The sequence below is a fragment of the Pleurodeles waltl genome, chromosome 1_2, assembly GCF_031143425.1.
Source record: "Pleurodeles waltl isolate 20211129_DDA chromosome 1_2, aPleWal1.hap1.20221129, whole genome shotgun sequence".
Classification (NCBI taxonomy): Eukaryota; Metazoa; Chordata; class Amphibia; order Caudata; family Salamandridae; genus Pleurodeles; species Pleurodeles waltl.
Genome location: NC_090437.1, coordinates 39,290,891 through 39,308,212, shown reverse-complemented (window position 1 = coordinate 39,308,212; position 17,322 = coordinate 39,290,891). Strand labels below are relative to the sequence as shown.

General features: G+C 43.3%; 1 protein-coding gene across 3 annotated transcripts in view; it reads right to left on the bottom strand.

Moving 5' to 3' along the window:
- Positions 1-17,322, bottom strand: part of STAP1 (signal transducing adaptor family member 1) — a 478,236-nt gene that overhangs the window by 66,372 nt on the left and 394,542 nt on the right. The window contains exon 11 of one of the 3 annotated variants that reach the window (XM_069235804.1): positions 7,972-8,043. The exons of the other annotated variants lie outside the window; for them this stretch is intronic. Within the exon in view, the coding sequence (XP_069091905.1) occupies positions 7,997-8,043 (47 nt within the window). The 3' untranslated portion in view covers positions 7,972-7,996. Of the gene's footprint in view, positions 1-7,971; positions 8,044-17,322 lie in introns of those variants that run through there. 3 annotated transcript variants of the gene reach the window in all.

Sequence of the window (17,322 nt, the reverse complement as noted above, 5' to 3'; positions counted from 1 at the left end):
GATGCAGCATGGTGCAGGTAGGGGTCAACTATGTCAATTTAAATGGATGCAAATGATTTACTCAGCAGGAGTAGCAACAAAAAGATTAGCACAACTTCTGCTGAGTATATACAATGATATGCCCTCTTTTAACACCTGCTCTGAGCAGACATTCAAAGTACAGGAAATATGGCAATAGGAAATGTATCATATTTCCCAGAGCCATGTACTGTTGCCCCCCCATACAGGTGTAGGGCTCCCCTCCCATACATGATGCCTGGCGCAGGCCTCATGTTGTGCTGGTCTAAACTGAGTGGTGCTGTGGATGCATCGCACCACTCTGATATGATTGCGAACGGAAGATGGCACTTCTGCCCTGGCTCTGCTTCATTAATGTTAATTACAATGGCAGCCCTAAAGTGGCTCTGCGGATCTTAATATAGGCCCGATACTACATGTCCAGATCCTTTGACAAAACATGCTGCACTAAACCTTATCACCACTTGCCACACATTTGCAAATAATGGTGTTGCTATGCAAATGGGATACTTACCAACTGCTCCATCACTCTCAATCCCCAGGTGATACAGTAGGTCTTGCTCCCTTGAGATCAGGTCAGCCCAACAGTGTTTAAATTGGTGGTCATTGTGTCCGGCTCCAAATATTCTTGTTAGGTGGTGGTGCACCTTGCACTACCGCAGCTTCCTGTGGGTAGCCCTGGATAACGCGGCCACCCAATACCAGCATCATTGCCAGGTAAACCTGCACAAGCCATGTAAAGCCACCAGTTCATCAGCCGTCATCTTCAACATCCTCCCTTTCCCAGGAAATTATGAAGTTTAGGCATTTGCGTCTACACTTTTGGCGTATGCGGTCATGCATGGTATTCTTTCCCATACAGGCTGGCAAGGCCTGTCGCTGTGCAATTGAAGCACAGGGGCTAGGTGTGATTTACCTGGGCTTGCAGAGAATGGAATTTAGCCATTTGCATCAAAAACATTTGACGCATGACGAGAATGTATGGAAATTATTTAGGAAGGCTTCCAGTGCACCCAGATTCACATACCATGTCACAGGGACAGTGATATTGGCATGTTTAACCTATATGTTTGTTTAGGTGTGTGATGCATGTGATGACTGATACCATGTGAATATGTGCATGTGTAGCTAGACTGTGTCCACATACATGTTAGCACATGTGTACTATGAGTGTACATATGTGTTCTAACACATATGTGTGTGTGTACCACATTGTTATGTCTGATATGGAAAAGTATCTATAAGAACAACACAATAGATATGATGGAATATGTCCAATACTTGGTAAGACATGTGAGAGCCCTGACAAATTGTACTCAGAGGATGCAGTGGACTACAGCTGGGTTGAATCACGTTACCCCTGGCAATGTGTGTGCATGTGTGTCCCCTCTGTGGTGTGTTGTTGGTTTAGCCTTCATGATGCTCTGCTACAGATGTGACATATAGTTCCCAATGCATCTTAGTAGTAGGAGATGGTGTACACACATGCCAATGAAGGTTGCTATGTGCTGTTTGTGTAAAGATATATGTAGTGTCATTCCAGTAACATATGACCGCAGTGGTGTGTTCATGGGATATGAAACCTCACATATTTATCTTCCTGCATTGTCACATGTTGGACTTTGGCAAATGCCTGTGTAATCATATCAGTGCAACCTATGTTTCTGTATGTCAGAACACATCTGAAGGTCATTTTTTTCTGTAACTGATCTTGTGATACATATGCACTTACATTTGTGGTAAGTTGTCCTTTGTTCAGACTCCAAAACACATTACGAGGCCTGTGCCTTTTGAGTGGTACATGTGTGCAAAGATATCTGGCATATGTGTGCATGCCACCAACTAGGTACTCACAATCGATCACATCATGTTAGTTATGACTGACACATACAGTGGCATACCACTGTGTAGCAACGTTGCAGTCTGGCAAAGATGGTAGTCTACACTTCATTGATACTGTGGGAGTTTTTATGCTGACACAGACCCATGGTTGCATGTGAAGGCGCAGGTTTACGGAACTTCAGACTACTCAGTCCACTGTGCACATTCATCATGCCTCTGACAATGTCAATAGTCTATGTAGCCAGAGCAGTGGTGTTAGGGTGTTTTGGGCGGGGATCTAGCCTTTTCATGATTTCTATTCAGCAGAGCAATGCACAGTCCCCTGCAGACAGACACCTGCACGATTGTCATCAAATGGACTATGATATGCATTTTTCCTCTGGAGTACTTGATGTCAGCCTTCACCTATCATGTACTGAGGACTGGCTACTTGCACGAGTAGGACATGTCTCATCATTTGGCATAGTCTAACAGACATGATTTTATGTCCTTAGTAATTTCCATGGGCAGCTTGGTTAGGGATTGTATCTCTGTTGTCATTTTTATTTTGGGGACGTACCAGTGGACAGATGGTGTTATCTGTCACTGCCTCCTGTCATATTGGTATGCAATGGACAACTAACGGGTTATAGTAGTGGCAAACATGAGTGGGTGTGTAATGACCTATCCATCCTCTCTGTACATTTGTTGGGTGATCACATGTAGACACTGATGTGTTGCACAGTCAGTATTGGTGTATGTCTGTTCCTTCTCCACGTTTTACTGCATTACTTGTTAGAAATATTTTGTGTCCTACATTGCTGCCAATCTTTAGGCTGCTTACACTTTGTACACATCTTCTACAGCAATACAGTCCAGTCATACATGGACAGGATGCAACGTGTGATTTGTGTAAATTGTAGATGTACACATCTTCTACTATTGGCTACATGATGGTTACCAACCCATTGCCTGGCTTTGCGAGATTTAATGAGTACCACACACACACATGACATCACACCAGTCACAGCACTTGTGCCATCTCCAAGTGACTTCCCATGATGTATTTCAAACTATCTGTGGGTATCTCTCAGCTGTCCATCCACATCCTTCGTTGAACATTGGTATGCAATTATTCCTGCATTCCACAACCTTTGTTACTCTTACCATGACTGTATGATTTTAATGTGTGAAATCATCTCAGTACTGCTTTTTTCATTAGCCACATGCAACATATCTGTCTACTTCTACTTCCATTCATTTTTTAATGAGTCTGTGACATGTTTGGACATTGCTGGACATTTGTCACTGTTGGTACCTTGCTCTTGGCCTGGCTTGTGAGTGACAATGAGTGGTGTGTGTTGCTATGTGCTTTGTGATGGTGTAATACAGACTATACTAGGTTACCTTGCTGACACTTGTCAACCATTGTTGGTACTTGCAAACCCTTTTCTACCTAGGCCGGCCATACACCTGTACATCAGTCTTCACATGTATATCTGGATTGTCTATAGGCATGTATCTAGATAGCAGATTTGTGTGACAAGTGTGCATAGAATGTACATAGGGAGTGGAACACACTCTGCCTAAATTCCGTCCAGATAATAATTTGGTGGTGCATTGTCCCATTTTATTCTTAGATCCTGACAATGTGTCATTTGTTTGGATTGTGGTTCAGCACCCATTGCTGCATCATTGCTGCTTCATTTGTCTAGCAATCCATAGCGCACTCTAAAGCCAATGTGTGTGTGCCATAAGTGAGGTACCGCGCACCATGTGTCAGGGTTGGGCCCAATGGCAGTTGCAGGACATAAGCCAATGGATATACAGTTCAGGCTCTGCCTCTTACATTGGCTACACACCCTGTACAGTAACTGAAGGTCCATAGCTATCCCCCTTTGTCACACATGCACAGTTGTGGCGAAGCAGCAATCCGCCTGAGATGTGACACTATTCAGTTCCTACATTACTTAAACACCATTTGATAAAAGCCCCTACCGCATACATCCTGCCAAGTGTAGTGATGTTGTGGGGAAAGGGCTAGGAATGTGCACATCACACACTTAACGGCATGTTATGTGTTGTGGTGCATGGATCTAGGCCTTCATGAGCCACATTCCCATGAGTTACCTGGCACTGATGTGTGACGGAGGCACTAGACCCTCTTACATCACAAACTATGTTGCTACCATACTTGTAACCGTTGTGTTTCGTTCCTGCTCTCTGAGGTATCAGTTACATTGCAATGGTATATGTACTGGAGATTGAGTAGATCCTGGGGATTCAGGTGGCAAGTAATTTCTTGGTGATATTTACAAAGAGATAATATTTGTACAGTGACTATGTGTAGAAGTTCTGTATAATTTATAGTCTCCTGTGAACTCCTGCAGCAGTGTTTTGTAGTTCCCCCTCCAAATGTGCTGCACCATTGTCATCCTCCTCCCCATTGGGGAAATCTACCTGTTCATCTCAGGGAACATTGGTCCATATACATATATTATGCAAGATTGCACATACCAGTATCATCTTCCATACCAGAGGATGGAGCGTACAACAGGCTTCCTCCTGTCAGGGCCTGGCACCTGAACCTTGACTTCAGAAGCCCAAATATCCTCTTTACCACATTTTGTGTTCTTCTGTGCCCTTCATTATATGCTTTCACCGCTGTGGGATTGCCAAATGGAGACGTGACCTATGGCTGTATGCCATCATCTTGGTCGGCTGCAAAGGAATGAGCGAAGATGTGTTGGTAATGCTTGATAGTGGTTTGGTATGTACCTTAGCAATTGTTAGTTTTAGGTGGAGTGGTGACTCAGACTTGCTTCTGGTATAGTGTATGTTCCTGTTTTGTGAAATTATTTCATATGGCTGTGTTGATGAACATGACAGTCTTGGGTTGTGTCTCAGGGACCTGGGGATTGTAATTTTCAATCCAAACAGATGGTTCAGCCCTTGCACGTGTTGTGTTGTCCAGATTTGTGCCAATGTCCTATTATTGGTGGAACCTTCCACCTCCTTGCACCACAGCGGTGTCATATGTAGAGACACCATGGTACCCCTACAAAGCCAAACTCTGACCTCCATGTTACCATGTGGCACTATGGATGCAGTGTAATACATAGTGACCCTTTGTGACAGGTGATCGCTGTGCCAGCCATCAAGTGTACTAGGGTGTGAATCACATATTTGTAGGATGATCAAAAGTTGGTACAGTGGAATCTCCAATGTGCCTATACATGATTTATCACAGACACTTTCAACACATGCATAGTACAGGCGTTGAGAGGGGGCACACCATTCTTTTACATGGGTCCCTATGCACAGTGCATGTAAGGTCAGGTATGTCCTCTATACTCTTACGGAGTCCTACAATGGAATTCATGATCTTTACAGTATTGCACAAACTTGGTGTACCGTTTATTGTATACGGCACACACATGGTGGCGCTAAGGGGCGCATGTGAGGTGGCACTGGACTAGGTACTGCACGACTTCTAATCATTCTGCCCCATGGTCTTTCATGGCAGGTAATGTTGTATTCCTATGTGTGCGACACAATGCAGAGATGGGTGAATGTGCACACTACAGGTATGTCAGGTATGTGTAGGTGATATGTAGTTGGTAATGGCAACACTTGGGTGGCATTTGATATTGGCACTGCCAGATGCTTGAACCCCATGACTGATACGGGGCTGTGCCTATGTGTGACTTTCTTTACATTGACATGGCCTATGCGATTCACATTGCTGAGCTATACATTATTAGGTGTAGTGTGTGTGGGATCTGTATTTAGGTGTCAACCAGTGGACACCTGTAGTGGTTTGTGTCCAGCTTCTGGAGGCAAAGGGGGACATAGCTCCACTTGTACTCATGTTGTGTGCCAGTTAGGTTGTGGATGTTTAATGTACATGTGGGTGTACATGTGTGTATGATGTGCAATGATTGCAGTGTAGTGTGGCATGTGGCATATGCGTTGTTGCCTGTACATCTGTGTTCCCCTGCCTATGTGTGTTTAGTGTGGTGTATGTCTTGTTTGTCCTACATGGGAGGTGTGTTGTCTGTGTACTGATTGATATGGTGTCTTACCTACAAGTAGGCCATTGCCATACTGGCCATACTAGAACCGCTCGTTGATGGTGGAATGCCAGAATTTGTAGGCATCATGGATGCTGCAGCGGTATTTGGCAAGGATGTCTGAGAAGAGCCCACAGTGGTCCACAATGGCCTTCATATTTATGGAACGGGTGTGCTTGTGGTTACTGTATAGGTGTTACATTGCTGCAGGTGACACCAGTTGGACATGGGAGCAGTCCGCTGCACCCGACACATGAAGGAACCCAGCAATTAGATAGAAACCTTGCTTGGTCTCCTGCTGCAGTAGCTGGGTGTTAGTGAAGCAGATGTGGTAGGGTGTGAGGTGTATGATTTCGTTCAGAACCTTTGGAAGGTAGACAGAAAAGGATGGCTGTAAGATACTAGCCACTTGTGCACCCGTTGTCTGAAAAGATCCTGATGCCAGCATATGGGGGACAGCGAGGAGTCTGGTCATGGGTGGTATATTTGTTGGAGTTGCCACTCTTGCAGTGATGTCTGGCGTAATGTGGTGCAACAGGCGTACAATTGACTCTGGGTTCAAACGGTAATTTCTGATGACATCATGTTTCCTGTGCCCAAGGATGGTTGTACGCTGATGAAAGATTCTCTCCTGCCTTCTGCTCTGCCTTTGTAGCTGCTCTGGTGGTGTTTGGGGTTGCTGCATTGGTGGTGGAGGGACCTGATGTCGATGCTGATGTCTGCAGCATGTGCCAAGCTGGATCAATAACACTTCAATGTTGTCCAGGAGGTTGCCAATGCTCCTTCTGTGTGTTTTCCTTAAATGTTGGTATGTGGGTCTCTTTTTAAGTGCTGGTCTGACCAGGCGTTAAAATTTGACGCAAAGGACGATTTGAATAATTTTTTGTATCCGCTTCCTTTTTGTGCGTCGTTTTTACATCGGGAGGTAAATATGGCTCTGGAGGGCTGGTGTAATTTTTTGGAAGGGAACACCTACTTTGCGTATCATTGTCATAATACTATGCAAGGGGGTTTGGTGCTCCCCAAAAAATTACTCTAACTTGGTTATTTTGATGCTAGATGGGTCTAGCGTCAAAATATAAACAGGGCGTTAGGTTTGCGCTGCTTTTGTGTAAAAAAAATGAAGCAAAGGCGGTGCACACTTTTCATAAATATGGGCCTACATCTCTAGGGGTTTGTCTTGTCCCCTTCCTGTAGTCTGAATCCGGCAGTGCCAGCAATTTCCTCTGGTAATAAAGTGTTGTGATGATATTTCATATAATTTCCCATCTTAATGGTTCCCCAGAACCTATTAGACACGCTCTGAGTAAAAGATGACTGGGTCCAGCGAAAACTATATCCTACAGGTTACTTTCAGATTTCGACACCATCCATCATTTTACCAACTACATTACATTAAATCTGCTGTAACCATAAACTATTTTTGTATTCCTGCCTTTGCTGCTAAAATCATTGCTGTGAGCAAGGCTTCAAGACAATATTTAAAAACATGAACAACAGTGTAATTATCTACACAGAATGTGAATCCTACAATGGCCTGGATTTTTCATTATTTGTTTTCTTTGGACAAAACATAACTTTAAGAAACAAACATTTAAGATTAAACTGTTTATTTTCTGGAGCCCTGCCTTTTACTATTCCACACAGCCTCTGCCCTTCAGGTGTTTAGACACAATATTGGAGAAAAAATGTTGTGAGGACACAATATTGTGTCAAGAATATCAAGGCCAAAAATATTGTGACGGTAAGTTTCTATAGGTAAGCCAGTGGCGTAACAAAACTGGAGGTGGCCCCTGCAAAGTACCCTGAGGTGGCCCACTTCCCCCTGGACCCAGTGAGGTGCCTGCTGCCTCTTCACAGTGTACTGTGCTGAGGGGTCCCCTTGAGCTCGGGGGCTGCGGGGGCCTTTGTTACGCCACTGAGTTAAGCAACGTTTTACTATATATACCTCCACATATATGTACCTTAACGATGTATATATCTTCATGTTACACAGAATAGTAAATAAGAATAGTAAATCTATACTTACCTATTTGCATCTACCTTCTCTATATGTTAGTCCTCGTTGTTCTTCACACGATATTCTATCCACAAGATATTTTTGTTTCTGATATTCTGTCAGTGATCCGCTCTTCAACAGTAACGAAAACAACCAGGATGCTGAGCATATTTTTCATTAACTGAAAATATCATCTTGGTACACAGTGATTTAGCAGAAGTAATATATGAGTGACCCAACAGGTTACTATATAAAGCGAATGTTATTTATTATGCACATGAGTTTGGCATTTACATTTTGTTTGTCAGAACTCAGTACTTTCCTTTTTACATGCAAACTTTGCAGCTATAAGGCACCCTTAATACCGTCGGTTGCATAACATGTCCTGAGAAGAGGAACGCTCCCAAAGTAAAGAAACCACTGAAGCTGGAAAATTTGTTTATTTTCAGGCTTGATGACTCATCCCTTTGTGTGGGGAAGGAAGTCTGCAAACACATTTGTAAATGGTTGTAAGACAATCATTGTCTCTGGAAGCGGGGCTGGGTCCGTGGGCACAGGTGACCTCAGGTGTACTAGCACCTGGATGCGGACCTGTACGACTGACCTCCTCAAACGGAATACGGTCAGCACTCCTGTTTAGCCTCCACCAATCGCTTCCAAATGAAGTGATAACCTCAAAGGTCTGCACTTGGACCATGACACTAAACTGCCACAAAAAAAAAAAAAAAAAAATACAAAAGGGCAGACTTGTAAAAAAAAAAAACTAAAAAGAGCGAAACAGTGCAACAACCAAAGTTACAGCACTTCTCTTTGCTAAAGGAGAGGATAGTGCATGGTCATATTAATTAATTATGGTCTGCTGCTGCTCTATTTATCTGCGCTGGTGCTCTTTAAGGCCGTCTAGCACCACACAGACACTTTTGTGCAAAGGTGTGTGCGTCTTATGCCTAGACAAACTTTACATGATTTCACACTTTGGAAGTGAGGTGTACAATACATCACACAGGAAGTGAATGAAATGTTTGAAGAAATAAAAATCTTTCTTTGACTTTGTATCTCACTCAGGGAGGCGATATATTTCACATGATGACAGGACTGACAATCTTTCTATATTAGGCTTTGCATCAAAAACCTTGGGTGGTAGCACTGGAACGCCTAAGTACCACCCATGGGACGCTCCCTTGATGCAAAGTAGAGCATAGCACTCCTTACCCTACTTTGAGGGCACTTTTGTAGCAGAAAAATAAAATTGTGCTTCGAAATAAATGCCATATCAAGACTTTGCGTCACTTTTGCTTCAGCACAGTCTTGATAAGTCAGGCCCTTTTCATTTCAGAGCTTGTTACTGCGTTTTCTAGGGAGTGCTGAGTACAGAGTGCACATAGACCAGGATAAAAATAGGAAGTATACATCAAATATTGTAGACCAAGTTTCCAGAGTTCTTTTACCTTCAGCCAGAGCACTTTAAAGAATAGAGCCATGATAACTAAATATATATGTCAGCCAACCTGGTTCTGTCTCATGGGGATGAGGGACATCCTTCTAGATGGTTGTTCTGCAACACAATGGAACTGGTACAGGAAACCCTTGTGTGGTGCAATATATGGATGGAATCATGCGTACTTCAATAGAAGTCAGTCGAGAGTGTAGAATATAACAAGAAGAGAGGGTTAAGAAAAGAAGCAAAACGATCTCTGAGTAGAGATGGGGTATGTCAAGATTGCGGTGCATCAATCAGCAGTTTATGAGTCACAGGAAACAGGCACTACCTTCTGGTGGTTTGTATGAGGCATGGTTGTGGCTAATTTAAGAATCATGCCTTGTCTCTATGTATTGAGTCTTGTATTTTACTGTGTTTCATGGGAGCTTGTTTTCGTGGCACACATCAATTCTATTCCAAGGTTCCTAGGGAAGGATTTTTGGACTATAGCAGATTGTCAGCAATTCTAATAAAACATACCGAGGAGCACTGTTGATCTTGGCCTTCTGTGCAGGGTACCTTCCTCCTTCACTCCTCCTATTTTTAATGAATTTGTTTTTGTTGGCCTTAGGACTCTGTGCACTTTACCACTGCTTACCAATGCTAAAGTGCTTGCGCCCTTTCTCTTAAACATGGTATGAGTGGCTTACACCTGTATGGCATAATTAATTTACTTATATGTCCCTTGTAGAATAGTATACCATATACCCAAGGACTGTAAATTAAATTCTACAGGTCGTCCTGCATATATTTACTAAGCAAGGACAACCCTATATGCCTACGGGACAGGGGTCAATACATATTATCCAAACACAGGACTCATTCAGAAAGGGGAACCTTGTCTCTGTGCTGGAGAAACACACAATCTATTTAACACCATGATTTAAATTCAACTTAAGTTAGCAAAAAAAAAACAATTTGAGAACAGCACAGGACAAACTTAGTTTCCGTCAAGAGTGTATTATGTCAATACATATGCAGTGCAATGTGATATAGGTGAGTATAGTGCAGACAATGCAGTGCTCAAATAGTGATTGTATTTACAACATGTAATGCATAAGACATTGCACAATTTGCAATGGCTGTATCGATTACTCAAAACAGAATGAAATAAGGGAAGTTCAAACTAATTCACACACCCATCATATTAATTTCCAATGTAAACTAATTGGGAGGGTTTCGACCTCAAATTATTGAAAGTGTCTGCTCAGGACATAGGGGGTGATTCTAACTTCGGCGGGCGGCCGAAGTTCCCCCACCAAAATACCGCTCCGCGGTCGAAAGACCGCTGAGGGTATTTTGGGATTTGCCCTGGGCTGGCCGGCGGCCGCCAAAAGGCCGCCCGCCAGCCCAGGGCAAATCAACCTTCCCACTAAGATGCCGGCTCAGAATTGAGCCGGCGGAGTGGGAAGGTGCGACGGGTGCAGTTGCACCCGTCGCGTATTTCAGTGTCTGCTAGGCAGACACTGAAATACTTTGTGGGGCCCTCTTACGGGGGCCCCTGCCGTGCCCATGCCATTGGCATGGGCACGGCAGGGGCCCCCAGGGGCCCCGCGGCACCCCCTACCGCCATCCTGTTCCTGGCGGGCGAACCGCCAGGAACAGGATGGCGGTAGGGGGTGTCAGAATCCCCCATGGCGGCGCAGCAAGCTGCGCCGCCATGGGGGATTCTAAGGGCAGCGGTAAACCGGCGGGAGACCGCCGGTTTACCCTTTCTGACCGCGGCCAAACCGCCGCGGTCAGAATGCCCTGCGGGGCACCGCCGGTCTGTCGGCGGTGCTCCCGCCGACCCTGGCCCCGGCGGTCTGAGACCGCCGGGGTTAGAATGAGGGCCATAGTCATCCAACTACCACACCTGCACATGTAAGAAACAAAAAACAGAAAAACCTGAGTACCAGAGCTGTGCCATATTATTCCCAAAACGCAATCACCCACAACATACTAACCCACCTTTGTGTGGGCTGTGGGTTACATCATCTGTATGTCTCCAATTATTCTAAGACAAAATCAAACTGTTCTATTAATTTAAGAATTTGTTGTACACTACCTGATATACATTACACCCATGTGTGGTGGAAGTGCCACGAGTGTCCAGTTCTACCACCCAGAAGGCACAACATTCACAGAACCCTCAAAACTCTGAAAGAGTAGTCATGGGAAATTCCACCTTTCCTATCCACATGCTGATGTGTAGAAAATTAAACTCTAAGTGAATATCAAGGCCTTGTAGCACTCCAAAAAATTAACAATTGGTTGTCCGGTGCAGACACCGCTACATATCTCTGTAAATCATTATGTTTGTGTCACCAATGACATATAGAAGCAATGTGCATTAAAGATTCTCTTACGGCTCCAAGAGTCCATCAAGTACACATTGCTTCCGTCCGTACTAATTCCCCTCAATGTTACAGCCTTAGCCCAGTCACGGCTCGTAATGTCTCCTAAAGTTTAATACAGATCCAGCAAAATAGGAACAAGCATTAACACAAATCAATCAGAAGGCAAGAATAGTAAACAAAACACTAAGCGGAAAGTAGCTCCACATAACTCGAGTGGGAGAATACTCTGTTCCTTGCTACACCGCCTCTCGTATTCTGCAAGCTAGATGGTGAAGACACGGCAGACACTGCCAAGTTATCTACCCTCCTGCCCCACAGTACACTATATTGATAACCTCGGGTCAACAATTTTGGTGGGATAAAAGTCCCCATCGGTTCGATGCGGGACCCAATGTGAATCGTTATCATGCTAACACGGCCTACCCAAGCTGTGGGTCACTTAGCCTTAAATAATCTGTATTGTAGTAACAAACCTTACCACAATTACCCATATTGAGCTGCAAACTCTACCTATCGCTCTAGAGTATGTGTCACACTCTTCCCTCAATCACAGGGATCATTGTGAGTCCACACAGTCACCCATGTACATATTGATCATCACAACTGTACTGGGCATGTTCATGTGTCATATCAACCCTGAGGACCCACTGCCACTCACAATGCAAAGCTATGTAGGACAGTGGGCTACTATACTGCATACACCTATTCATATCTACAATCACTAGTACTAATCTATGTAAGACTCCCATTAGGACCAGAATCAACACCAACCACTTCTCGGAGAACTAACCATTGTACTGGTAATTGTGAAGTGTGATACTGAGGTGCGCCCATCATGGGCCTTTACATCAGCAAGACTTAATACAGCCTCTTGTATGCAGTAAGATAAATATGTGTAAATCTTAGAATAATACATATTCAAATACACCTGTATTTGTTTATTTGTATGATTTGTATCTCATAATCAAGCATCTGTAATCACCACTGAGTGTGTCTATGTCAGTCCTCAAATATGTTTCTTCAGAGTTGTGCAATTGGAAGTCTGGACATCATTGATGTAGTTCAAGCCGCTGGTTGTGATGTCCAGAAGGTTCATCCACTTGCATTCTTTCGTGGTCCGCAGGGTTGAGATGTCACCTCCTCTATTGTGCAGGGAAACCACTTCCACTACCTGCCTGTAGAGCTCATCTTCTGTGTGACCATGATCCGTGTGAAGTCGCACTAAAGGAGTTCCTTCACTTAAAACAACTTAGGCACATTCTATGTTAAGTAATTCACTGTTTGACCATTTGAGTGGTCTGCCCCACATACATTTTCATACAAGGACACCTGATAATGTATATAACATTTTGTGTGTTACAGTTAGAAAGTGAATGTAAGTTAAATGTTGTTTTAGTTGCGGCAACAATTTTCATGTCAAATAAATTCACAGACAATCCATCCTACACACTGTACTGTCTCAAAGCATCAGGGAGACCTGATAAGGCTCTTTTGTCACTTTTATTTGTAGTTTCCCCATGAGCCCTTATAACAAAATTTATAAGGTTTTTGCAAAAAAAAGGGGGTCTCTCACAGAGGTCAAGTAACAAGGACCAATATTTTTTGATGATACATTTTACATCATTGTTTACAGGTGAAAATGTGTGACCATCACAACTGTGATTATGTTCTTCCCTTTGTCTGGGAGTTAGTAGGTTCTCCCTGGGGCAGAACCATGATCTCTTAGTTGTTCCCAAGATGATTTTCTTGGGGTATCCCCTATCTAGAAGTTTGAGTTTGAGGAATTCTGCTTCCTTGAAATAGTCCTCCTTAAGTCTTAAGTAGGCAACTCCTACGTGGTTGCAGGAATTGCCACTCAAGTCACAAGGGTGTAGTGTTACACCTCAGGAATTAATATATATCAGTAAGTCTCTTATACAATGTTGTGTAAAGTGTGTTGTAACTTTGTCTAACTAATAGATCAACATAGTGACACTGTAGTTCATAGTAAACTGCAAATCCTGGCTTTGGTTGTTTAACCATGTCACAAAGGCTTTCTAGTCATCTTCATTACCATGCCAAACTTGAAAAAATAATCTATTTTTTTATTTCTTTTTTTAAATTGTATTTTTTTTTTTTAGCATTTTGCAATATAAACCAATAACAAGGGAAACAGAAAAGGCATCTGACGAATCACCAACATATTCATTTGAACATTGACCCACATCTTCCCTGTCATTTAACCAAGAGATTTTTGGGACGTCCAGGGGGACTGTATTTCAGATACTCCCCATTTGCTGTTAAGTAATGTTCCATAAACTTCCAAAACATACTGGTAATAAGTGAGATGCCCCCCCTCCCCGCCCTTCCTCCTTACAGTAGAACACTAATAAACCGATGTGACAGCCTCTGAAGGTGGAATACAAGTTAAATCCATGTAAATGCACTCAGGGGTAACCCCTAATCTGCACATGACCCTGTCTTCAATTTTACAAGCGGGATTTGGAGGGGGTCGCCATTCAAAGGGTTCAGAGTAGCGAGGATGGTGGTGTGGGCCCATCTAGAACTGTTGTTAAAGTTTGATTCATCACTGCCCATGCTTGCAGGTCATCAGTTAACTTGTTGTCGTGCCTAGTGCCCCTCATATGTACTTTTTCAGCCCCTGCCCATTCCATGAGGTCGTCCCTCCATGTCTGAATCAACGTTGGTCTGGGACTAACCCAGTGGATCGCTATCTGTGTCTTGGCCACTATTAGGTCTAACTAGGAATATCGCCTACTCAACTTCTTTTTAGGATTCTTGGGAAGCAGGCCTAACAGACAGTGTTTAAGGTGCTGAGGAACTGTCCACCCTGTCATAGGACCAGCGTCCAATATGTCATTATATTTGGACAGCCCCAAACTGCTTCTCCTGCCCCACATCGAGGGAAGGTTGGAGGTCTGGTTAGGTATACTGCATGCAGTCTCTTGGGTGAGAAGTAAACCATATGTATATCGTTGTATTGGAATAATTTCACCCTGGCATTGACAGATACTTTGTTCACTGCAGCATGGATTTTGAAACACTCCTTCACTGTGATTACATCAAGGCTAGCCTGTTGCCATCTTTCTTCTGCAAAGAGTGGTGCCTCCCTTTTATCTGTACGAAGTGCCCTGTATATGTGGGTTATTAGTCATTGGCCCTAGGCCATTGCCGGTAAAGTGACCAATGTTTGTGTGGGAAAAGTATAATCTATATAGCGCTTCCAATTACTAATGCTGGAGAGGAAGGTATTGATATGTCATGATTATCACTCTATGTTAAAACTCCCTCACATACAGATTAGCTACATTTAGATCAAAACAAGCTCCCAACACTTTTTTGTACATAGAACTTTTATTTAACAGAATTTAATTCCTTCTGAGAGCACCCCCTGATAGCTCAGTAATAAGCTCACACAGGGCCCTCATCATTCATTGGACCTAACTTGGTCTCTGTATCTGGCACACACTCAATCGCAGTTGACTTGAACTTGTGAATTTGGTGCTTTTTGCTCTATTTTCACTTACATCTTTTAAATTGTATATCTCTGGTTCTACTGATTGGGTGTTTTTTGCCGTTTTGCTCTTAAATATTTATTACATGAGCATGGGAAATAGAAATATCTAGGAATGTGGTAGTGTTCTCGCTTTTTTGACTGCATGTGTTTCACCCAGACAGAGATTCTAGTTTCTGCTCGAGAAGGGTTTTACCATGTATGAAATAAGAGATTAGCTGTATTCTTCTATCCTGCTGGGGTGGCTTTGACTCCTAGAGTTAGGAGATGGTCAATCAAATCCAGTTCAGTAGGTACAAGTGTCAGGGCAGGGCTGAGTGCACGTATCCATGGGGCTATTGTGTTACAGTTTAGAGTAATTTGGATGTTGAAGGATTCTTGTATGATTTCTTGTATTTTTACCATATAGCTGCATAAGATATGTTCCAAGTCACCTATCCCACTCCACAATTACAACATGTGTTATAATTGTGGAGGCCCAATCTGTGTGAGTTTATCTAGAATTCAAAATGCTTTATGGATTGTCCAGAATTTTGTTTGTGCCAGTGAGGGACTGATTGTGCTTGTCAATGGAGAGCCCCAAGTCTTAGGCCAATTTGATGTTACTGTGTAGTATATGTTGATATGCTCAGTTCGTTTATTTGGTGGTCTACTTAATGCTAGTCTGTTTGGTAACAATATTTTGTATAGCCTGTAGGCTGCATGTCCAGTCTTAAGGCTCTACTTTCTATTTTGACTGACTTCTCATTGTTCCACCATAGGATGATGTAAATTGCCCCATCCCCCATGGCGGAGGGACCGCCTGCCAAATTTATAAATGACAACCAAGTAGGTGGTCATTTATAATGCATATTACTGTTTGGTACACGGCTGCGTCAAGAAGACGTAGGCCTCACCAGACAATTTTCTTATTTTTTTTCCCAAAATGAAAATTCCGAAATGGGATTTTCTTTTTGAAAATAAAGAAGGATTGCTCCCCTAATCATGTGAGCCATCTCCCATGGTGGGGGCAGCATTATTTGTATTTTACTATCCCTCCCCACCATCCCCCATGGCGGAGGGACCGCCTGGCACATTTATAAATGACAACCAAGTAGGTGGTCATTTATAATGCATATTACTGTTTGGTACACGGCTGCGTCAAGAAGACGTAGCCCTGCACCAGACAATTTTCTTATTTTTTTTCCAAAATGAAAATTCCGAAATGGGATTTTCTTTTTGAAAATAAAGAAGGATTGCTCCCCTAATCATGTGAGCCATCTCCCATGGTGGGGGCAGCATTATTTGTATTTTACTATCCCTCACCACCAGGCTTTGCTTTGTGGTGAACGGACAGTAAGAAAATGGCTATAGGTCCACCTGCCTTGTTAGGGTAGGCAGACATTTAGCTTTTTCTCCAACAGCCCTTACTCTGTTGGGCCGTCGGAGACGTTTCACTATGGTGGTGACAGAGTAGGCACCACCGTAGCCAAACGTATGGTCTGCTAGCATTCAATTTGGTTTTGCAGACCAATATGTTGGCGCTATGTAAACTCCATCCCCATTGCGACCGAGTATACATACTGCCAACATATAAATTAGGCCCTTAGTCAGTTTTTTAATAGTTTGGCGAGGTATGGGTTGTGGGTTTTTCCCAACTGTCTCAGGGTGGCCCTTAGCTTAAGAAATGTGCAAAAATCCATATTACTAACATTGCATTTTTTGTATTTCTGAAAAGTTCTTGGGATTGTTGTCGGCTCATAAGTCCCTGATAAGGTTAATACCTTTGTTGGCCCAATCAGTCCAAAATGTGCTCTTCCAGCTACTTTAGCACTTTTAATGTGGCACAGAAACGCATAGTTTGATCTTGGCATCAGGCATTGTATTATACATCGTGCCCAGGGGGAGCAGCAGTTGTGTGTGTGTGCTTTGTGCGTCCTCAGAGCACACTGGTATTACAGAAGGTGCAGCAAACAGATGTGCTCCCCTTTCTGTAGCACTGATAGCGCTAGCGTGCATGTAGTGACAGCGTTATCATGAGAGGGTATGCCCTCATTTGCAATGGGGTGTGACCCCATGCAAATGAGGGAACCAATATG